At 48.9% G+C, this 23421-nt stretch overlaps 9 protein-coding genes across 9 annotated transcripts; 5 read left to right on the top strand and 4 right to left on the bottom strand.

Moving 5' to 3' along the window:
- Positions 1-240: 240 nt before the first annotated feature.
- On the top strand, positions 241-2120 carry N7484_009610 (putative MFS multidrug transporter; the record flags this gene model as incomplete). Its single annotated transcript, XM_057119997.1, has 2 exons — positions 241-1951; positions 2002-2120. 2 exons carry the CDS (start codon positions 241-243, stop codon positions 2118-2120), a joined length of 1830 nt encoding a protein of 609 aa, XP_056969552.1.
- Positions 2121-2763: 643 nt separating this feature from the next.
- Positions 2764-4890, top strand: N7484_009611 (Zn(II)2Cys6 transcription factor; the record flags this gene model as incomplete). The annotated part of the gene is made up of 3 exons (XM_057119998.1): positions 2764-3534; positions 3595-4292; positions 4344-4890. 3 exons carry the CDS (start codon positions 2764-2766, stop codon positions 4888-4890), a joined length of 2016 nt encoding a protein of 671 aa, XP_056969553.1.
- A 676-nt stretch (positions 4891-5566) lies between these two features.
- On the top strand, positions 5567-6007 carry N7484_009612 (GFA family protein; the record flags this gene model as incomplete). The annotated part of the gene is made up of 2 exons (XM_057119999.1): positions 5567-5656; positions 5723-6007. The coding sequence occupies 2 exons, from the start codon at positions 5567-5569 to the stop codon at positions 6005-6007; spliced, it is 375 nt and encodes a 124-aa protein (XP_056969554.1).
- A 955-nt stretch (positions 6008-6962) lies between these two features.
- N7484_009613 (WD40 repeat domain-containing protein) lies at positions 6963-8345 on the top strand (the record flags this gene model as incomplete). The annotated part of the gene is made up of 2 exons (XM_057120000.1): positions 6963-7216; positions 7268-8345. 2 exons carry the CDS (start codon positions 6963-6965, stop codon positions 8343-8345), a joined length of 1332 nt encoding a protein of 443 aa, XP_056969555.1.
- A 42-nt stretch (positions 8346-8387) lies between these two features.
- On the bottom strand, positions 8388-10673 carry dbp7 (putative ATP-dependent RNA helicase; the record flags this gene model as incomplete). Its single annotated transcript, XM_057120001.1, has 1 exon — positions 8388-10673. One exon carries the CDS (start codon positions 10671-10673, stop codon positions 8388-8390), a length of 2286 nt encoding a protein of 761 aa, XP_056969556.1.
- Positions 10674-10917: 244 nt separating this feature from the next.
- Positions 10918-12109, bottom strand: N7484_009615 (pantoate--beta-alanine ligase PAN6; the record flags this gene model as incomplete). Its single annotated transcript, XM_057120002.1, has 2 exons — positions 10918-12005; positions 12073-12109. The coding sequence occupies 2 exons, from the start codon at positions 12107-12109 to the stop codon at positions 10918-10920; spliced, it is 1125 nt and encodes a 374-aa protein (XP_056969557.1).
- Positions 12110-12421: 312 nt separating this feature from the next.
- Positions 12422-15123, top strand: N7484_009616 (lysophospholipid acyltransferase family protein; the record flags this gene model as incomplete). The annotated part of the gene is made up of 6 exons (XM_057120003.1): positions 12422-13196; positions 13244-13499; positions 13557-14232; positions 14289-14600; positions 14657-14913; positions 14964-15123. The coding sequence occupies 6 exons, from the start codon at positions 12422-12424 to the stop codon at positions 15121-15123; spliced, it is 2436 nt and encodes an 811-aa protein (XP_056969558.1).
- A 353-nt stretch (positions 15124-15476) lies between these two features.
- On the bottom strand, positions 15477-17054 carry N7484_009617 (arylsulfotransferase family protein; the record flags this gene model as incomplete). Its single annotated transcript, XM_057120004.1, has 2 exons — positions 15477-16157; positions 16212-17054. The coding sequence occupies 2 exons, from the start codon at positions 17052-17054 to the stop codon at positions 15477-15479; spliced, it is 1524 nt and encodes a 507-aa protein (XP_056969559.1).
- A 2284-nt stretch (positions 17055-19338) lies between these two features.
- On the bottom strand, positions 19339-23308 carry N7484_009618 (trypsin-like serine peptidase; the record flags this gene model as incomplete). Its single annotated transcript, XM_057120005.1, has 8 exons — positions 19339-19690; positions 20662-20785; positions 20841-21097; positions 21162-21677; positions 21732-22480; positions 22561-22835; positions 22908-23059; positions 23133-23308. The coding sequence occupies 8 exons, from the start codon at positions 23306-23308 to the stop codon at positions 19339-19341; spliced, it is 2601 nt and encodes an 866-aa protein (XP_056969560.1).
- Between the last annotated feature and the right edge of the window lie 113 nt (positions 23309-23421).

Consider the following 23421-nt stretch of genomic DNA (forward strand, 5'->3'; position numbering starts at 1 on the left):
CACATACTATACAAACTAAAATTAGGACTGTGTAGTGAGCAAGCCCTCTATCTGGGTCTTTGTAAGCTCAGCTCGACCCCGCTACGATCTGTTTTGCTCAGCGCGGCCCCGCTACGATCTGTTTTTCCGCATGCTCGGCAGAGTGTTACCGCCTGTGCTGTCCGAGCATCGCCTTTGTCCTCCACATCTTCATTCTAGTAAATCACTGTGACTTCAACGCTCGCGCCATTAAATCTCATCATGGGCGACCGGACAGGGCCATCGTCTGAGGCCACTCCACTCCTGCGAGATAATCACAGCCATCAAAACTCGCAGTATCACAGCGTTACCCACCATACACACGATGTGGAAAGCAGTTCATTCACCACAGAAGTCGACGATGAGGCACTTTTCCCCATTTTGTCACGAGTCCAATCAACTTCCCAGGTCCTGGATATTGAACCAAATCCAGACAAGCTTCCGTCCATCCGCTCGGTCAAGAGAAGCAATGCCTCTACTGACGCCGATAGCATTGAGGAAGAGGATGAGAGCTATGCTGCGCGATTCATCGATGTCTCGCCCACCCGTTTCTGGCTGATTTTCAGCGGTATCATGCTTGGGTATGTGATTGGCTTCTTTGATTCGACTTTGATGGCCTCGAGTCATCCTGTGATCACGTCCTATTTTCACGCCGCAAATGCGGCTTCATGGCTGTCGACCGCCTTCCTGCTTACTTCGACGGCATTCATGCCCCTTTTTGGTCGCGTCTCAGATACATTAGGCCGTAAGCCAGTCTACCTATTTTCCATCGCTGTATTCTTCTGCACTACCGCATGGTGCGGCCTCGCTCAAAGCATTGGCAGCTTCATCGCTGCTCGGGCTCTTTGCGGTCTTGGTGCTGGCGGTGTATTCTCCATGGGCCAGATCATATCAAGTGACCTTGTTCGCATCGAATATCGCGGTATCTACCAATCGTACATCAACTTGTGTCTGGGCACTGGTAGTTGTTTGGGTCTCGCCTTTGGTGGGTTTCTTTGTGATAAAATAGGCTGGCGAAATGCATTCCTCATCCAACTACCTTGTATCTTTGTTTATTTCGTCTTGTCCGCCGTCATGGTTCCGGCGGATCTTGGAGTGAAGCGGGAAGGATCTGACCGCAAGACACTACTACAGGTGCTTCGCGGTGTTGACCTGACCGGCTCTCTATTCCTGGTTCTATCGGTAACTGCTTTGATCATGGGATTGAATCTAGGAGGAAATGTCTTCCCTTGGAAGCACCCGGTGATCATCGGCTCGTTGCTTGCATCGGTTGTTCTGGCTATCATTCTAGTCCGGTACGAGCGGAACGTGCCCCTTCCAGTCCTGCCAACAGAATTGCTATCCAAGAATCCTCGTGCAAGTATTATTTTTGGCAACTTTTTTGGGGCCATGTCCGTCAATACCATGATGTTCAACGCACCGTTGTATTTCCAGGCCGTCAAGCTGGCTAGCCCAACGGATTCTGGATTTCGGCTCGTGGCTGCATCTATCGCTGTGACTCTTTCCAGTGTTGGCACCGGCTTTTTTATCACTTGGTTGCGGAGAATGAAACCGACTATCATCATTGGCGGCATTTGTATGCTATTGGGCGGATGCCTAGCTGGCCTGATGAACGTTGACACACCCCAGACACTTGCCATGTTCTGTGTTTCTTTTAGTAGCCTTGGTCAGGGATTTACTTTTCCCAGTCTTATGGTCTCTATTCTCGCCACCAGCGACCATGCTGATCAGGCAGTGGCTACTACGACTCTGGGGCTGGCGCGTAACCTCGGCTCCGTTTTGGGTGTTTCGATTAGTAGTTGGATCTTCCAAAACGTCCTGTACTATACGCTCCAGCATAAGGTCACCGGCGGAAACAAGGGAGATATCATCGGTCTTGTGCGCAAGTCTATCAGCAGTATTGGTGACTTGGATCCGGTGCATCGAGAGCAAGGTAAGTCCCATTCTAACCTTCAGACTGTTATCAACGCTAATTAAAGATAGTAATTGGATCGTACTCTATTGCCCTTCGGTTCACTTTCTTTTCTGCGGCAGTCTGGGGAGCCATCATGCTGTGTCTACACCTCCGGCTTCGATTGCCCCGGTTAGGACACAAGGCATAAAAGATTCTTTTTCAAAAATTTCAGGATGTATGACCAATTTAAATCAGTGTTGTTCTAGCGTGTCACATTTAGAATCAAGATACATTTCAAATGCCTTCCCATTTCATGAGGAGTACGTAGAAACACAAAGTGGGTTCGGTCTGGAACGGGCTCCACTTATTCTTGCTTGTGAACTCCGCGTTCACTCCGCACTGATTTTCAATCTTCGGCAACCACTGCTTGAGCCTCGTGACGACGAGATTGGAGGCTGCATTGTCTAGGCAGTCCACCGGAGGTTTGTTTCACTCATCGCTTATCCTACACCGTAGGCTGACGTCACTATTTTAACACAGATCTTCGGATTTTTTGCGTACCCCTCCTGCGCTTGCCTGCCTGTTTGCCCGGCCCGACGATAGCCTCAGAAACGTTTAAAGCTATACGGATCAAGAAGATCTGGTCAGCTGCTAGAGTGTCGTCATCGCTTAGTCTGATATTATCATTTATGCGCTGGCAGTGAACATGGCCATTCGAGTGACAACGGCAAGGAGATTTGGTTTAAGAAATATCTTATCGTCTCGGCAGTTATCAGCACCAGTGCGTGCGGGGGACTGAGACGAAGCCAGGAATACATCCAAGACTAGATACTAGTATTCCCGCGAACAAAATGAACCTCACGACTCGTGCACAGGCAAAATCGCTGTCAAAGTCGCAATCACCCGGAGAAGACCCCAGGGCGAGGACGCCTAAAAGCCAGAAGGATAATTCGCCCCGCCCCTCCAGCGCAAATCGCAAGAAATCCTCCGAGATCGCAGATACAAAAGCAAAGAGGACGCGTACAGGCTGTCTTACTTGTCGCGAAAGGCACTTGAAGTGCGATGAGGCCTTGGGTCGATGCTTAAATTGTCGCAAGTCGGATAGGATATGCCGGCGCGGCGTTCGGTTGAATTTCATTGATATCCAGACGGTTGAACCTCCGCATATTATCACGCGTGCGCATGGCGCAAAGCTAACTTTTCGTGATGACTCGCGCATTATCGCATCTGAGTATGTTGGAGGCTTTGAACGATACCCCCCACCGCAACCAGACAGTCCCATTCAAGAGAGACGACAGATCCAGCAGGAAGCCTTGAATTTGATTGGGTCCGATCAGTTGGCGAGTCTTTTCCAATCGGTCGCGCATTCGTTTGATCCATCTGGATTCGATATTCCGCATTCTGCAACAACGGATTTCCTGTTGGGGCCGGATACGTGGCATGATGCTCATCTTGTGCCTGGTGACGAACTGCTTCCTCATGGGACTTCACATTTCGCTCAAAAATTGGCAATGAAACATTATAGCTCTGCATCGCTCACTGATCCAGAGCAAAGTTTCCTTTTACAATTGTTTGTGGAAGAGGTCGGCCCGTGGATAGACTCGATGGATTCAATGAGACATGTAGGTTCCTGCACCTTACTAATATTTATATGTGAACTACATTGACAATTTCCTTTTCAGTTTACACAAGTTCTCCCATTGCTTGCCATTGACGAGCCTATGCTGCTTAAGGCGCTTGTGGCTTGTGGCGCTCGGCAGGCTTTTCGTATGGACCCCTCTTACGGGGCGGAAAAGGTACTCCATCACTACGAAGCGGCCAATCATGATCTATTGTATGCGGTCCAAGACCCGAATCGTGATTCGGTCTTATGTGCGACAGCTGCACTAGTTCTTGGTATTTATGAAATGATGTCTTCACAGCCGCTCACAAAGCATACTTCCGGGTCGAGGGCCTTGATACGCGAATGTGGGTGGACGGCGAAGACACCTAGTCTAGGCGGATCCTGTTTCTGGATTAGTGTGAGCATGGAAGTCCTTCATTGTCTAAACTATATATGCCCCCTGTCTTGGAACCCCGATACATGGGGAGTCGATATGCATATGGAACAGGTGCAGCCATTCTGGAAGAACGATGATCAATGGCTCCACCGCATCATCTATATTTGTGCAAAAATTGCAAACTTTCGAGTCTCCACGCAACATCTACAATCATTGAATGATCCCTCTCAAAACACCCAGTTCAACGACGCAGTGCAGGAATGGAACCATTATAATGCTTGGTGTGAGCAGTGGGCCAATTCCATACCACGATCTATGAAGCCTCTTAGCAATATACAGCCATGGCATGCCGAATCTAAGTCGCCATTCCCGAAGATCTGGTACGTTTCTACCTAAGCCAGAATTTGATATTTGACTGACCAAGTAAACAGGCTCCTCAAGCGATCGGCAATTATCTCTCAATTCTTTTATCACACGGCTTGCATAGTTTTAGCCAGGGCTCATCCCATGGCATCCTCACTCCATATCGAAATGAAGAAAATGCAGCAAGCCCACGCATACGAGATATGCGGTCTTGCTACCAACCTCAAAGCCCGAGATATGCCAAATATATCGATTCAATGCCTAGCAATCGCTGCAGAGTCGCTAGAAGCTCGAGACTCGCAAGAAGAAGTCCTGGGCATATTGGATATGATCACCAAGGAGACTCACTGGCGTTCTGAATCATTCAAAGACCGATTGAAACGCCATTGGAACTGGTCGCATCCGCAGACTGTAGACCCTGCACAAATGCATAACAGCTTTTATGATCTGGACTCTGCATTACCGATTCACGGGGACTCTGAATTCTCTAGGATCACTAATCCACTTTTGGATTCGAGTGATTTCTCAATTGAGAATCATCCTTATCAGGGTTATTATGTTGCTCCGCATCATCAAATCCTGGACCAATACAATTACGGCTCTTATCTTGTTTGATTTGTCGATACAGCCCTTCGGGGTCTCGCCCCGGATTCTTTTGTTTCGCTATATACCCCGTATATTCACATTATGATGCAAATGCGAATAAAATCATTTTTATGACAGTTCCATTCCTTTACAAGCCTTTCATTCGTTTATTGAGTGGTAAGAATTTCTGTGCCAATGGCTGAAGTCTACGGTGCATTATCACTAGAGTCAATTAGAGTCAATTGAAGTGAAACATACAATGCATTCAATGAGAGTGTCTGCTCCATCTAATTAACAGGCTGACATGGGGCTTTCCAGATCCAGAGTATGAGTTTGCAAAATGGAAATAGAAATTGCAGACGGTTCTGGGGGATTGGAAGGGGTTGACGTCTACTAATAAGGCACGGACAATTTGTTTTCAGATGGCACGATGCAATCGAGTATGATTCCCTCTCTTTTCCAATTCCAAGCCTTCTCTTCTTTCCATTCAAATCTAACCAGCTCAAGATTGATCGAGGATTATCCAGAAGTACGTAGAATAATCTACAACAAATGCAAGGAGGGAGTAACGATGCGGTGTGACTCACCCCGCAGACATCCATTCATATTTGACCCTCTGTCCACAGCCTTGTATATTTTCCACTCCAGTTTCTCATCTGATATCACAGAAGTCCAAGTGATCCCTTTTGAAATCGCGCATACAATCATGACAAAAGAAAAGGTTGTCACTGGCAGCTGTCTCTGTCGCAAAGTCACCGGGTCTATTTGTATGGCTAACAGCTTCTATCTCAAACCAGTAAGTCTAAATACCCCTGACAGAGACTCAAGTATGCAACATGAACCCTAGCTAACTATATCCTAGCAAATACGCATTCTTTCCGGAGAAGATAGTCTCAAAGTGTACGACGATGGCCAGACTGCGTCTGGAAATGTTCTGAATCGTTCCTTCTGCTCAAACTGTGGATCCTGTCTGTTTACTACGAGGATGGTTGATGGGGTGACTCAAGACGGTGTGGTTCTGTCCTCTGGGACGTTCGACTTGAGCGAAGGGGAGGAGCAATGGGTTCCTCAGAAGGAGTTTTATTGTAAGGATCGGGCTGCTTGGTTGCCACCCTTAGATAATACTGTTCAATTCAGTACTATGTAGGGGGTTCGGGTGAGATACTTATCTTCTTGAAGTTGGGTTATCTTCAAGATTGGGGTTTTGAGCAGATTTTATCCCTTTGGAGCCAAGAATGTACTAAATTGAATGACTAGAGTTGGTCTTGATGAAGACCGCCACAATGAACAGAAGCGAATACCGGCGACCGTCTTGAACGTGATATGTAGGGAGATCACATCTTCAAGTTGACGTTGAATTTATGAGCATAGCAATAAATTCATTTGTTATGGAGTTGAAATGACTTGAGCCGTCATACCTACACCTGCTTGTACGGATATGATGTAGACCTTAGGGTGTTTATTGGTATCTATAGCACTCGTAGAGTCGTAGGTCGCAGTCACAGGTGCTATGCTGTATGGGTATACAGATCTGGGATTCGCAAGACAAGGTTGTCCTCTTGTGATGGACGTTGATCTTCTGGCCTTGTTATCTAGAAATTGATATTTGGATAGATGAAAAGAGCGAAGGATCGTCCGATCCACTAAAGAATTTCTTCCCTGCCTAAGACCCTCTAGCTAAGGCATGGGTCGATACTTTTAGAGCGCTTAGATACTATATTACTGTAGACCCTTCATCGAAAGGTTTTGTGGGTGGTACATAGCTACAGCCAATTTGCTACTAAAATAAAAAGTTATACTACGTTGGGATACAAAATTCCCTCAGAGATAGTGCCGATGTCTTGGTATATATATTTTCGACTGGCGTTCGAGAATCTCACAACGTTCAGAAAACGCACCATCGTAGATAGGCCCAGAGTCTTATACAATATATCGATCCAGTCATACCAGAATAATTTAGAATCATCATGGTTAATATGAAATGTTTGCTTTGTATGGCTGAAAAGTGTGAAGTAAGCAGCTCTTCAAGGCGGTGCGGAAGCTTCATTCTATCCGTCCCATCAAATCCAGCGGAGTCAACATCCGACAATAGTTGAAGGGACATGGCTACCCCATCTAATAAAGTCCCAAATGGTCCAGCGACTCCAGTGTACATTCTTCGGGGCCATGGGGCGCCAATACACGCCCTGGATATCTTCTCACAAAACCTGCGGCTCGTCTCCGGAGACGCTAACGGCTGGATTGTTATCTGGGATTTGGTTAGCAAACGGCCCGTAACGGTATGGAAGGCACACGAGGGCGCAGTGCTTGAAGTGAAAGGATACAATTATGGCGTCAAAGGCACAGAAATCTACACGTAAGATTCCCTTGGACAATGGCGCTGCTTACATGCTAACCGGAAAAATAGACATGGCCGCGATCACAAGCTATGCGTTTGGAAGATTCGAGCAGAGGACGAAGATTTCCTCGACAAGACCCTTCCAGTTGATGCAGCTGAAGCGGATCCTGCGAAAAAAGGAGCTCAACCGTGGTTGCTCCATTCTTTACCTGTCAATGCGCTGAATTTCTGCGCATTTTCCATGACTTACATCCACACTGTGGATCCCTCATCTTCAGAACATGTTCAAACAGGAGAACCATCTACTCTAAGAAACATTCTCTTCGCGGTTCCGAATGCGCTTGACTCTGGTGGAATCGACATCTTCCACCTCCCATCCGAGCTCCGTCTCAGCACCATCCCGTCTGACCCCGCTGTTAAAACAGGCATGGTGATGGCTGTCAATATTTTCGTCGCTTCATCGGGCGATATTTATGTCGCGTCTGCCTACGAAGATGGCCATGTCATGGTCCACGTTCATAAGGGACCCCTCACCGGGAGAAATTTTGAGCGTGAGAATATTGTCTCGGATCCGTGGAAGTGGGAGAGACTCTATGCCAGTCGTCCGCATAGCCAACCCGTTCTGTCGATTGATGTCTCTCCTAAACGCGATTGTTTTATCTCTTCCTCTGCAGATGCTTTGGTCATTAAGCACCCTGTTCCAGGGCCTGGGACAGTTGGGGATGTCCCTATTATCAACTATAAGGAGGAGTCACCACTGAAAACGATGAATACAAAGCATTCGGGTCAGCAGGGGTTAAGGATACGCAGTGATGGGAAGATCTTTGCAACTGCTGGCTGGGACAGCAGGGTGAGAGTCTATTCGGGCACCACATTGAAGGAGCTTGCTGTTCTTAGGTGGCATAAAGATGGTTGCTACTCGGTCGCATTTGGGGAAGTGCATCCTGTATTACAACAAGCATGTCCAGCTAAGGCCGAGGGTACTGAAATGCGAGAAAAGGCCAAAGAGAATCAAGGGCATTTGGTGCAGGGAACTAATTTGTCGCTTGCAGCTATTCAGAACCAAAGAAGCACGAAGATACAACAGACACATTGGTTGGCAGCTGGGTCCAAGGATGGAAAGATTTCATTATGGGATATATACTGAGCGAAAATAATGCTAATGCTTTTGTACAAGAAAAAAAACAGATCAAGCCAGGTTGAATTCGCTGGCACCGGCGTGCTGCTCTCTCATCTTGGCTCTCATCTTCCGTGCTGCCTCATCCGTATTCGTAGAAGGCATATCGTCGGCCTTTCTCTTGCTGCCAGCGGCACCATTCCGCGCCGCCTTGAAGTCCTTCTTCGTATCTTCTTTTCCTTGGCGCAGACCAGGCACATTGATCTTACCAGGTCGATCACGGAGAGCAAAACTCTTAGCAAGATGTCCCAGGTGAAGTTCCTTGATGTCGAACATGCTTCGCTCAGCAGCAATATGGGTTGCATAGGCACGAACATGGGACTGGAATCCGCGACGTGCCATCTCTAGGTACTCGGGGTTATCGAGAGCCCAACGCTCAACATCCATCTGCCAGTCGGTAGTCTTCTCCTCCCAGTTCTTGCTCGTTGATTCGGCGGTGGCACCGAAACCACGCTTCAATATTTCGTTCGCGTCTGTGCGGGTCAGAGCTTTGCCTCCGTCGCGGTAGCCACGCTTAAGAATTTCCACGTAGTTCTCTTCGCAGCCAGGCTGGAGGAAGATGCAAGCACGACCGTCGCGGCCCAGACGGGCGGTACGACCAATACGGTGAGTGTGGTCATCAGAGCTAAATGCGGGGTCGTATTCGATAACCAGGTCGACGTTGGGAAGATCCAAACCACGGGAGGCAACATCGGTACAAATCATCACCGAGGCTTCACTGCTTTTAGAAAAGGAGCCTAGGGTGGAGGTTCTAACATGCTGCGGCAGCGAACCGTGTAGTCGGTGGATGGTGACAGGATTTGTAGGGGTAGAGAAGGCCTCGGCAGGGGCAATAGTGCCGTGAGGAGAGAGCTTTTCGCGTCCTTTCTTTTCTTCTTCTTTATCTTCGTTGCCGTCTTCGTCATTATCTTTGGACTTTGGAGCTCTTACGCCGTATTTCCTGGAGAAAACTTCAAAGAGGAAGTCAACTGAATCGGCACATGAAACGAAGACAATAGCCTTCATGACAGAACCCTTCCGAATGAATGTTCGCTTGAGGTAGGCAGTCAATGACACCAGACGCAGCTTCGCGGGCACGATAGCATAGGACTGTTTGAGCTGAGCTGGCACGCGGAAGCCTTCTTCTTCATCCTTGCCGCGAGAATTTTCATCCTCATCAGCCGGATCCGCTTTGATATGGATCGCATCCTTCAAACTGATCTCACCCAGCCGCTGAACATTCATCTTCAATGTAGCTGAGCAGAGAACCGTAGTCCTCCGGGTTGGAACACCGGGAAGGCCACTAGGCCGTTGTCTTTCATCAAGCTTTTTGACGATACCCTGTAATTCCTCCTCGAAACCCAAGTCCATCAATCGATCACCCTCGTCCAAAACCAGCCATCGGACATTGCTGACGTCCAGGACTTGTGTGTTGTCTAAATGATCTGCCAAACGTCCGGGGGTGGCAACCAAGATATTAAGGCCTTTCCTTAGACGAGCCTTCTCGGACTTCTTTTTCTCTCCACCAATCACAGTACCACAAACGAGCCAGTTTGCGCATCGTAGAAGATTCTCCAAAACCACAGAAATCTGCTTGCACAATTCGCGAGTTGGTGCAAGAATAATCGCGAATAAACCACTGTCTCGATGCACACCCTGTCTATCCGGATGAATGCCCTGTTGCTGTGCTGCCTTGGAGAGAGCCATGATTCGTTGGACGAGAGGAAGCAAATAAGCAAGGGTTTTTCCTGAACCGGTCTCGGCCTGAATGAATGCATCGGTCTCTTCTTTCAGTAGTTGTTCAATTGAGGCTTTTTGAATGGCAGTCGGTGCCTTCAACTCCAGTTTGGTGAGCAAGTGCGCCGCCAAATTGGCGGATAGACCCAGACTCGTAAAAGTATCGATACCATCAACCAGAGCAGCGTTGGTCGGCTTCGCCTCTTCCACCACTTCCTCCGGCTTGGGATCCTCAGCAGTCTTAGATTCGGGATTGCTCGTGAATAGTGATGAGGCAAATTGGCCGGGGTGCCGACGCGGCTGTTGTTGAGAGTGCGATCGGTGGTTAGGTCTGCCCCCCTCTGAGGAGTTGAAATCGCCAGTCCTTTGTCGCTTCACAGGCCTGTTGGCAGGGACCTGGATCTTATTGGGGTTCTTCGAGTCGGCATTTCGTTGGCTTGTATTCCCATCGCCAGTGGGCTTGTGCTGGGAGCGCTTCTTGGCTGAAAGGCGGGCCCGCCATGTACCTCCCTTAAACTTGGCCTCGGGTTTGATAACGTTGTCGCTAAACGCAAAGTTCAAGAGCATTCCATCGTCGGCCATGATTGCAAATCGTAAATCCCGTTGACCGGGCTGCTTGTAGAGAGAAAAAACTCGACCGGGAGAGATAAGTTCCTATCGCAACTTTTTTCTGCCGCCAAGAAATGGAATTATCGCGGACCGCCCTAAATTCTGCCCCACCTACCGCCTTGGAGCTTATACGTAGATTCAAAAACGCTTTTGGTGGTTATGCTGCTACCCCAGATGCATGTCTATATACACAATTGTAATTATAACAAGTTTTGATTTAGGTCTGGGGATGGAGGATCAAATTGTCAATCAATCGCACTGGGACCTTACCATCACCCAGTCCACAATCCTCACCAGGCTTGGTCTCTTCCAGAGGTGCCATCTTCAAAGCTGCACTAAGGACACCTCCTTTAGCAGGCTCGACAACATCAAGCTCTTCTAACGTATCTGGATCGGCCAGAGAGATATAGTCAACTTCGAATAGCGAGCGTTCTAATGGCGAAAGGGCTTGCTGTTCAGCCAGCACGGTATCCGTAACACTTCGTGCAGCTCCCAAGATATCCGCGCGGGAGGTCTTGCCGGACAGAAAAGCGTCTTCGGCAGCCTTGAGTGCCCGGTAAATGGTGAGTCCCACGGCACGTCTTCGTTCGCCGAGATAGACATTCCGAGAGCTGAGCGCTAGCCCGGTGGGCTCACGGGTTGTATTCACGATTCGCACTTCGGTTCCAAGAAGGAAATCCTGAACCATTCGCTTGATGACTACAGTCTGTTGCACATCCTTCTGACCGAAGTAAACTCGGTCCGGGGTGGTGGCATTGAAGAGCTTCATACAGACGGTCGCAACGCCTCGGAAGAACACTGGTCGGGAAGCACCTTCTAATTTGGTCGATAAGGGGGTGATGGTAACGAAAGAGCCCTTTCCATCAATCTCCGAAGAAGGTGGGAGTGTAGGATACATGACCTCGGATGTTGGCGCGAAGATGGCTGTAATGCGGCCTGCCTTCGCGCCAGATCCAGTCTCTGCTGCAACTACTGCGAGCTCCTCATTTAAAGTCTCCAATTTCTTCACATCACTGTCCCAGGTGCGGGGATAGCTGGAAAGGTCCTCATTGACGCCAAATTGAGTGGGGTTAACAAAGATACTGACAAAAATGTCGGTGTTTTCGCGGGCCGCTTCTCGGATCAAGGAAATATGTCCTTCGTGAAGTGCGCCCATGGTAGGCACAAAGCCTACCGTGCGGTCATTTTGTAGTAGTTTTCGCCGAAATTGGCGAAGAGGAGGCACGTCCCGGAAGACTTGGAAGGATTCGGGTTGGCGGAGCTTAGCGGCCGTAGTCGCATCGGCAAGAAGGGACGATGCCGCGGCTATGGGGAAGAAAAGGGTAAGCACAGCTTTGTGAGATCTTGATATGATTTGAAATTTTGGACATACAGGAAAAGGACCGCACCCCCTTCACCCAGCGAGACATGATGTAGATGTGAATTGCAAAATTAAGTTTCCTGAAGCTAAATTCGAGTTCCTATGACCAATTAATCAGATCATCACACGTGACTTTGCGCCTCGGCTGTGGGGAAAGCCCGTGAACATTTCCGGGGTTAAACACCCCCGTTTTGTTGGGATTCATTGGAGCTATGGCGCTGGCCCGCATCTTAGCCCCGTTATGTGCTCCATTTGAACCCTGAACCTAACTACCTTCCAATGGACTACATCTACTTATGCTCCGACATATGATCTAGGAAACTTCTCTCGCTGTCGCGTCTCCGACTCGTTTACATTAAACATGACGCCTCCTAAACCGCCCATCGATGAGCACTCCGCTCCGGACCTGGAGATCGTTGGAAGCCAACTCACCATCCATCCTTCTGGCTTTACGGGAGGACCTGGAGCATTAGATGACCAAATTACCGAACGAAACCTCGTGCGCCACATGGCGCGCTTCCGCGAAAACCCTTTCGAGTTCCTCCGAGAAGTGAGCCTATACATGTCCGGGACAGGATGGCGCGCGTACGATGAGCCTATTGGCCAACCTGTATTTTATTCGGGCTTCTCCGACCGAATGAAATCCTCCATCCTTTCGAGTGGCATGCTGCAGGACAAAATTCGAGAATTGGCGTCTACTCGATTGAAAGTAGAAGAGAAAGAGGGGCTGATCCCGATTGTAGATGGTCGTACTCTGGATGAGAAGCGAGCTCGTCGCCGACATGATATTGAGACCAGTCTTCGAGAGGTTGTGGATAAGATGATGGACGATATGATTTGTAAGATGGAAAGCAAGACGTTTATTCGGGGCGCATACTACTTGTGCACACAGCTTCTTACGCGAGCCTACCACCAGGGCATTCACGTGTCCAGCGAAGAGGTCTTACGCTTGAGGTCGGTTGCCGAGACCGCTGCCAAGAAGAAGCAATCGATTGTTTTCTTGCCCTGTCATAAGTCTCATGTGGACTATGTCTCTTTACAGCTGATTTGCTACCGACTTGGAATCGGCCTTCCAGTGGTTGTTGCGGGTGACAATCTGAACATTCCGCTTTTGGGACCTTTCTTGCAGCATGCAGGTTCGTTAAACTGTTCTGGCTAGTCCATTTCACGCTGACTGGTATAGGTGCAATGTGGATTCGACGCAGTTTTGGGAATGATCCTCTATATCACACTGTTGTACAGGCATATATCGATACACTCCTGAAAGAGGGTTTCAACTTCGAATGTTTCATCGAGGGTGGTCGTTCTCGGACAGGAAAGCTGCTTTCTCCTAAGTTCGGAATTCTCAGCTTTATTGTCGACAGTGTGTTATCTGGCCGGGTGGAAGACACAATTATTTGTCCGGTCAGCACGCAGTATGACAAGGTCATCGAGACTGAGTAAGAAAACCTAAGGCTTTAGAAAGCTGTCTTGATTCTTTTCTAACATGAACTTAGGTCATACATCAGTGAATTATTGGGACAACCCAAACAGAAAGAGAACTTGGCTGATCTCCTTTCGTCATCCTCGGTCCTATCTCTTAAGCTGGGACGAGTGGACGTTCGCTTCCACGAACCGTGGAGTTTGCGTGAGTTCTTAGGCCAGCAAATTACACGACTCAATATGTCAGATCTGGGTTCCAATATGAAGCTGGCCCACGATGAGCGTGGACGAATTCTTCGAACCCTAGGCTACCGCGTGTTGTCTGAAATTAATGACGTTTCCGTGATGATGCCAACTGCGCTCGTCGGAACTGTGTTGTTGACTCTTCGTGGCCGCGGTGTCGGCAAAGGCGAGCTGGTACGACGATTAAACTGGCTCAGTGAGCGTGTAAGGGCGAAAGGCGGTCGAGTCGCTCATTTCTATCGCTCCCCAACTGAGATGGTTGTCGATCGAGCTCTTGATGTCTTGGGTCCCAAGCTAGTTGGGGAAATTCCAGGCTTGGCTGAGCCAACCTATTATGCCGTGGATCGCTTCCAGCTGTCCTTTTACCGCAATATGCTCATCCATCTTTTCATCACCGAGGCCCTGGTCTCAGTTGCCATGTACACAAAGATTAAGCAAGGTGGCGGGCCTACCAACCAGCGGATCGGCTACGAGGCTTTGAGGTCCCAGGTGTCATTCCTCTCCCAGGTATGCTTTTCTAATATCCTATCCACCTTAATGGTTTCCTAACAAGATTTCTACAGCTCTTCCGTGGCGAGTTTATCTTCCCGCCAGAAGGTCTGGCAACAAATCTAGAGAATACCTTGAAGTGCTTAGAGACCGATGATGTCATTCAGATCACTCGCGATAGCTCTGGAACACCGCAATATGTTGAGCTGAGTGAAGCTGAGCGCATGTGTGGCCGTGAGAACTATGATTTCTATTGCTTCCTGATTTGGCCCTTCATCGAGGCATCGTGGCTTGGCGCTGTATCTCTGCTTGGCCTCACGCCCCCACTTGACGGCCCTAAAGAGATTTGGGTTAATGTGAAAAAGGCGCAGGATAGCGCACAACTTGTGAGTATTTTATACACTCTATTGAGTCTTGATAGTAGATGACTAACCAGCTCTAGCTTGGCAAAACGTTATACCACCAAGGAGATCTCTCTTACTTCGAGGCTGTCAACAAGGAGACACTCAAAAACTCCTACCAGCGATTTGAAGAAGAAGGCATCATCCTCGTTGCCAAAGTTAAGGATTCAAAGGCTGGTCCAACCCTCAGACTTGCACCAGAGTGGACACCAGAACGAGATCCTCACACAGGCCAAGTCCTGCCTTGTGGCCGGTTATGGGACTTTACTGAACTTATCGCGCAGTCTCGTCGTGAAGGGTACGTCATATAAATAAACTTCTCGAATGTTTGCTAACGATCATATGTAGCAAAAATCGTCGCGATGGTGCCACTGTTTCATCACGGGTCTTGAAGATGTCTGATCTTGTTGGCCGACAGCTTTTCCAGAACGCAGCAGCGCCCGCACCAACCGATATTTCCTCGAAGCAAATGCGCCGAAAGGCTATCGGCGCGGACTCCAAGCTCTAGGCGCCCGTCCTCCTTTGAAATCCTTCTTTGCGTTGGTTCTTACAACCTTTCGCTTCCACTAATACGCAGCTATGGCGGTTAGATGCTGTTCACAGTATTATACCCCTTCGTCCAGCTATACTAAACTTCTGTAAATAAAGTTATTACTACTTGTTGATACACATATGCGAATGAATTATTTGATACGCTTAAACGAACCTGACCAGGAAGTGCCCGGGGAAGATATGGGTCATTGCTCCCATGATGGAAAATAAGTTCAATTTAATTGCCAACCTTAGCACTATTCCATTCGTTCTTGACAGGGCTATATTGTACGATCTAATGGGTAGGTAAATAAATTTCCAAAAGACAATCTAACAACCGTGGCCCACAGTTACAGACGCAGACCTTGTGCCATGGCCAACGCCACCAACAGCTTCAACGACCACCGAGTCGCCCTTACGAAGCGTATCAACGATAATGACAGTCTCAAAGCCATTACGCACAGCATTACTCTTGACTTTAAAGCCCGAATGAATCTTCCACGACTCAACATCTGTTGCACCATTCCAACTCACATACACAGTAGACTTGTCACCATTGCTAGATGGACAAGCCACCACATCCGGCTTCGTAGAAGGTCGACCCACCCAGGGGTATCGGTATGCACGGTACGTCTGCATAGTATTGTCGTAGCCGAAGCGGGCGCGCATCACGACGCTGCCATTTTGATCGAATTCCTCAATTTTAGGCGTGGCACCATGGTCCTGGAGGATGTGGCCGTTGCCGAGCGACTGGTAGCTACCCTGTGACTGAGCATATACAGGCTCAGCCGCATCCCACGTCCGGCGCTTGAGAGTGACTTGTTTTGACCCTTGAAGTTCAAGCTCCAAAACCATGCCTGTAGTCAAAGAGGTGCTTCCCGTGAACTCAGTGTTGTCGTTGTTGTGGAGGGCAATTGTCACGCGCTCGTCGCTCTGTGACTCGAAGCGCGCATCGTGCTGGTAGCAGAAGCTAGTGTCAGGGCTCAAATGAAAGTCTCCGCCCGTCCGACCCTATTGATTTCATGTGAGTACGCTTCAGAGAGTGGAGGGAAATGAGCAACATACGTGAAGATGCCAAGTAATAGTACCATTGGGAGCCAGAAAGAAGAGACTGCACATATAGCGGGAAGATACAAGGTAAGAGTCCCCATATTTGGCAATTGAGTTAAGGTGGGGATATCCCCATGGGTCGGTTTGATTGACACCAGAGCCAGCACCAGTTGCCCCGAGTGGTGCGATATCGTTGCTCATAGGAAGCTCACCAATATGCTCGTATGCGCTCCAACGGAAAAGGATCTCGTTGGTCTTAATATCAATCTCGTATATTAGGCCGTCTTGAATCCACCCATCTTTGGGCCCACCGACAGAGCTCAAATCAGCCTGCGTGACGTTGACGGCAGTGACCAGAATCGTTCCATCATCCGTGAGCTGGCTCTCGTGAATATCAATACAAGAGCTGGAAGGATCTGAACCGTATATCGTCACAAAGTTCTCGGCCTTGCAGTCGACGGTCACCCGGTGGATCTCGTCATATGAGCTGTTCAAGATACTGATATGTCCGAAGCCAAAGCCTTCGGCGACGAATCCTTCCCAATAGACAATGACCGACTCGCCATCCAGTTTCTGCGGGTGAAGGGCAGAGTAGTTGCCTTTTTGTCCCTGCCACACTAGCTGTCCGTCATCGGAGTAGATAGTAGGGTACCCACTACTGCGCAAAATATCATGTGGTGAGAAGAAGAGGTGTCCAGGCTCTGTCTGGCCCATTTTTGTGACATTGAGATACGGGGTCTCGATAGAGGAACTCTTGTATGTCTGTAGCGGCCATAATGTCTGTGCCGTAGTGACCCCAACAAAGCCTGTAAGAAGTGCAAGGACTCGAGGAATCCGAGCTACCATGGATCCGCTCATCGTGGCTTAGCAAGATGACAGCTGAGAATTGGAATCTCTAGTAGAATCTTTGTTTATGTAGCGTACAACCCCAGATATCTAAGGGGCATTGACTTAATTTATATTCCATATTCCATTCTTTCTGAAGGTCCACGCATCTGTGGACCCTCTTCTCCCCGCACTTTAGCAAGGAGATGTTCCAAGGTTTGGATTAAGGAAGCTTTCCTCGGCAAAGGATCCATATCTCCTCCACGTCCCAATTGCAGACGCTAGGGTATCTGGAAGCGAGGATCTTCAATGCGGAAATCATCCGGGGACCATCCCCGCACTGCGCTTTTTCAGTCTTGGCGTGGGCTATGATTCTGTGCTATCCTGTTGTTCCCATCTTGCAAGTTCTTATCACCGCTCTTGATACGTTGGCTGTCGGGATCCCACGGTTCTTTGAGTTCATACGCTTGCGGTATTTGTTGTGATTAGAAGATACAGCGAGAATTTCAGCTGATAGGAAATATTGCCTCTCTCACAACAAATGCATTGCCACGAACAATTAAGCAAAGAAAGCAATATTTACTACGAATGCCAAGATTTTAGTGTTCGTCTCGGCAAGGAACCTGCACAGATGCCCAGATAATGCAGGGGCGAACAAGATGTGATTACGGGATATAGATTGAGCCGGGATCCCCTGCACCCGTCGGGTAAACCGACGTCATCCGCTGATATGGAATTACCTCTCCCCCAGATTGAGTTTCTTTACGAACTCCACTGGGAACCCTTCCGAAGAAACACGAACAATTGCGGAATGGGCTTTATAACAAGGTTCCTCGAAGTCTCCGTGAGACTCAGTTAGTTATGGCTAATGGCATCTTTCCATCGGCTATAAACAATCTCCGGTCTTCGCATCATTGTGGGGCGAAAGAGACTGTGGGGATCCAATTCCCCACGATATGAAGTCCGGGGTAAGGACGGATACCTCGCCAAAAAGTGCCGAGATTAGGCTCACGGAATCCCCAGATGGTCCAATAACGCTCCAATCCTTGCAAGACGATGATGGAAATATTATCCCCACAACTGAGCGACTATTCGGGATTTCCTACTGGCTTGGCCTGAGTCATTGAAGAGGCCCGTTCCACTATCCTTCCGAGTCCCGGCAGTGACATCGGCAATTATTGCTTGGCGTTTAAGCTTCCCAGTACGTAACCTGCTCCTAGGGGTCACAGCTTGATAACTATCGGCCGCGGCGATTTAGCTTCTGGCAATTGTGTCTTTCTCGCTTTCTAGATCAGTTGTTATCACCCGTTGCTGTTTGTTATACGAGGTAGCGATTCATAAAAATTAGTTGACCCCTTCAAGCCTGAGATCTAGATAGGAAATAGATCCAACTATTGAATATTGAACCATTATATAGACTTATAATGACCTAGGATTTCTCTTCTTAGTTCACATTTATGGGCTTTACGGAATATATTCATACCAGATTACCGTTCGAAGCTGAGCTAGGTAATGAACTATTCATAGGTGTAAGAAAAGTCGAAAAGCTAACCCAAGCTTGATTGTATCTTTTTCACGAACCACAGTCGATCGAAGTACAATGTTGATTGAAAGACACCTTCAGGGCTAGACTGACACCCCTTCGAATCTCTCACTCATCATACTGTACCGCAACGCATAGATAGTGCACCCAACTATACCCCTCTTTCTCCATTACTATCTCCATGGAGTCCTTGTCAATTTTGCCTAAAGAAATCTTGAACCGCTTGACCGGGTCTGTAGTAGCGCTGAAGCCATGCAGCGCCAAAAATACCTTGGGTGGGCGTGTGAATGTGTTGAGATCAAAGAGAATTGTCCTGGAGGAGTCGGGTTCCTCAGCAGAATGATGAATGTAAACAGTGTGTACATTCTTCCTGGCGGCCTGGTCAAACATCAAATACCCGATCCGCAGGGCAGTGACCCATTGCATGTCAGTACTTGGAGCGAATGCGAACGTCTTTTCCTCTCTGCTGGTAAATGATGGCTGAATGGTCAGACCAGTCGGCATCTCGGGCTTGAAATTCAAGCCTTGGATAAAGAAATACAGGTCGACTGTCTTGAGGTCGGCAAAGGGAAGATCTTCGGGGGTCACTGTTATACTGGTGTTGCCATTGCTGAATAGCGAGGGGTCGATAGTGACTTGGTACAAGCCAGAATGATGAGACCTTGGCTCATATACCAGCCACCGGGCCTTGAAAGCCTGGAGTTGGACCGATCGCCTGTCGGTGAGTTTTATGTCGGATACACTGGATTCCCCAGACAGATAGAACCCCGGGTTCTAACCCTGATATTGAAGCTCGGTGACACCGAGTGGAAACTGCAGACGCCCTGAGAGTGGATAATCGTAGTCTTGGGAGTGGACCACAGTCATTGAAACCTGTTTCCAGGCGACATCGTCATTCAGATCAATCTCGCCCGACCCAACAATCTTGAGCGAGGGATCGAAGTCAAGCAATCGACTCTGCAATCGACCAACCCGTGCGACTAAGGTCTGACGGATGGCCTCGCTCGCCTCTAGTTGCGACGTCAATAGTTTCAGTTGCTTTCCGGCCTCAGTTTCTTTGCCTTCAATAGGCAGTCCACCGGTTTTACTTCTGTATGCGACGGTTCGGCTCCAGATGGCCCCCCGCCTGGCGATACGGTCTCTTCCTTCATCAGACCCCGCAAGACCGCAATGATCTTAGTTTTTTCATCAAGCTGGGTTTTCTGAAGTTCAGCTAACTTTCTGATTCCATCCAAGGCGAACTGCAATGATTGGTTGGTCTATATGTTTGTGTTTAGTCGCCGGCCGTAAATGGAACTGGATGGGGGCGGATCCTCTTACACTCTCCTGAACCTGACAGGCTTTGACGGATTTTCTCAATTCCTCATTCAGACTCTTCTCTGCATCATAGAATCTCAGGGAAGGGGGAACTGCAGTTTTTTCCCGGTATATCCTTGTCAGGGTCTTTCAAAATCGAGAGAAGACGGGGGATGCTTGCGGAACTGACTGAAAAGAGCTGTTTAAAGACGAAAGACCCAACTAGTTGCCAGTACTGAGGGAATCGAGCGGCTGCCGCTTCTTGTGAGTCGATTTTCATCTGCCTCATTAGAAAGTCAGCATCCATCGTGATAATCTACCGAGCCCTAAATGCGGAGAAAGGCAGACAAGGGGGACCGCAATCCGTACGTTTTTGATCGCCTGTTGCCCTTGCAGAGCGAGTCTGGTACCAATCAATGCGGCAACTCCAGCATCAAAAGATTCTGCTTTCAGAATTTCAGACCGGAACAATGCGTTGTCTTCTTTCGCAAGTTCCTCGCCGGTCGCCAGGCTCAGACTGTGGACAATATGATCATAGAGTTCACCATCCCCATGGACCAGAGCACTTTGTTTGCTCGACTCGCGGGGGGGACGAATCCTTGACTCTTTGAACTATTGGTTTTTAGAAAATTACTGTCAGAGAATTTGAACTATAACTCAAGAAAATAAGTGGCATTGTAACTGGTTGGGCCTTACACGGCGTCCACCTCGAGATTGATTTCCGATGCAGTCATCTTCAAGATTTCCTGTCCCTGTCTCTGCACCCGTTGGTCTAGATGGGACTTTATCTGAGTGTATAACCTGTAATTGAAGTCACACTGGTACTGGTGAAACACAAATTTGAAGGTCGCACTCTTGTATGAGCTTTTATTGAGATTGTAGGTATTGAGCGTGGCATCAGTCCGGAAACTGATGACTCGGATAACTGCGGACGAACGTTAGCCGGGGTGAATCCTTTTCTTGTTTGAGTTGACACATACCGGGATGGATTCTCTCCAAGGCTGGCTCGTACTCATATCGCGTGAGCATGATGAAATACTGCATAGATTGAGTATCATTTTCCTTCGCGACGGAGATGATGCCTTGAGAGATACTGTCCAGAGCTTTGTGCAGCTTACCCATGATATTACCAGGGACGCTGAAACCTTCGAGGACGTGTTTGAGAAGAGTGGTGTGAAGATCAAGCTTAGAACATTCAATGTTTCTGCTCTGCACCTCGTCGTAATTTTGCGATATCCTAAATTAAAATCAGTAACGGTAGTCTAGCTGCTCGTAATACCGAGGTATGGGGGGAGACATACCAGTTACAAGATCGCATGACATAGTCGAAGACCATGTTCTTATATGTTGATCTCTTTGCTTCGGCCACTGCAGTTGAAGCGGCCGAAAGTTTCCCGGCATTGATCTGCTCTTGCACTTTGGACATGGAGAGACCGTATACCCAACACTGCCAGTCACGGACGTTGTCTACAACTGCGCTCATATTCTCGCGGGCCGCCCCGGTTAGAGCGGGGGAAAAGTTGACAAAAAAGGTTGTCTTGATGTCTTGCTCGGTATTCAATTTGTCCTTAGCTTGGCGGAGTAACTCGTCGGGACTCGTTCCCGGGGACTCTCTACTTTCTTTATATTCACCACGTCCCAAGCTGGCAGGAAGCTGAGTACACATCTCTTTATGGCCCTGAAATTTCTTTTTGTTTGTGAAAATCCGCTCGTAGTCTCGATTGGCTTTTGGTAAGGGGATTGAGGCACTCCCACGAGCATGCGCACCGTTTCCCACGTGGTTCTTGATCAGCGCCAGAGCCTTTCTCGCGGCTTCTCTATGATGAAGCTGAGTACTTTGTTCAACCCTGGCCTAATCATTGTAGCCAAACTCCAATTCTCGCACCACCCGGGCTGCTTCGGCGATATGCGGGTCAGAGTAAGGACCGCTGTAGTCAGATCTCTCTCCCTGTAAGGCTCTGACCGTACTTGCGGCCTCCTTATGCTCCCGTGGGGCCCATAGGTCTGATTTCTGTGCGTCATGCCCCCAAGGCTCGTCGTGGGGATTATGTGCTGATTCTTTTCCTAAAGAACCTGGTAGCACTGGACGAGCCGGCAAACTGATGTACTCAAGACTACGCGTGCCGCGCACCCTGGTAGCTGCTATCTTTCGAGCCCCTTGTGACAGTTTCTGCGTCTGCTTGATCGTCAGCGCCTCGGTATATTCCGAGAAGAGATTGCCCAGCGGCCCAATGACAGAGCCCGAGTTCGGGTAGCCTCCATCGGTATGAACACCAATTGCAACCGCTCGAGTCAGTACTTGGCTCCTCACGGAGCTTGTTATATTCAGCACTTGATGAAATTTAGGGGCTTCAAACTTACTTGGAGCAATCTTTGTGGTCCCTGCCAGTTCTCGCAAGACCGGAGAGCCGGACTCGCCCACCTCGGTATCAATGGAATAACTCAGATATCTGTCCTTGGACAAGTTTATTTCGGTTATATCCCAGTGCTCGAACATATCATTGCCGGAGTTGATATCGCCGGGGTAGCCGACCACCCCCAGACGGATCCCGGACGCAGCACGAGGGGTGTCCTGGGGCACAAATGGCGTCACGTTTTCAAACGGTCTGTCTAATTTGATCTGGATGGGCCCCGAGAATCAGCGGAGCTGTCCCTCGAGACGCTACTTCACTAGGGAGCGGTGGCTGGTAGTCGACTTACAAATCCCACATCATGCAGCGTGTGGCTTGTCTTGATGTACATGACCGGCAGGACTGCGATACGACCTAATCTCATCTCACACTGATTGCGCTGCAACGCCGTGGCCTCAGGCCCTTGATACCCGATGTACGCTTTGATTGATTCCAGGTATCCCCCGTTATTGTCGTAGAGACAATGGCCCGCAGTGACGACGATGTCATTGGCAATGAGCCATCCCGTGCCGATGTAGTCATACTTTTTGTTCCGAGAAAATCTCATGAACAATTTGCAGATGGCTTTATTCGTCTCCGAAGCTCTTGGTCAGCCAAAGTTTTGCCCCGCTGGGGCGCTGGGCGTTCTATGCATACCTCGAAATTTACCACCTGGTTGGATATGCATGGGCGATACTTTGCTGCGCCGATCACCTCCCAACCCCAGACTTTCGGTATGTCGTGGCCGGACGGCCTCCATCTGGCCATTGGTCTCGGGTCGATCTAAGTCCCAAGCCGCGATAACCGTCCTAGAGCGTTCTTGTCAATGTTCCATTTTGCTTTCGTCAGAGACTGTCATGTTTGCGGCAAGGTTGCACGAACTGATTCAAATTGTTGATGTAATAGATGTCCTCGATCATATCTCCCTCTGTGTTATCAGCTGACTCGTCGCGACTCGCCTGATGACCAGTTCCATTAGGTCGGACTGAAATTGAGTTATCGTGTCTTTCCCAGGCATCGTTCTCGTTAGCCCCAGGGGCATTCCAAAAGGATGCCATGGTAGGTTCGATGTTTCTGTGCGTGCGTAGGGATCTTGATTCGGAATGACAGGAGAGAGCAAATAGGGAAATAGAACAACTTTCCCGGTGGTTGTGCTATGGACCTGGCGGCC

Source organism: Penicillium longicatenatum (genome assembly GCF_028827895.1).
Source record: "Penicillium longicatenatum strain IBT 33135 chromosome Unknown contig_6_segment0_segment0, whole genome shotgun sequence".
NCBI lineage: Eukaryota > Fungi > Ascomycota > Eurotiomycetes > Eurotiales > Aspergillaceae > Penicillium > Penicillium longicatenatum.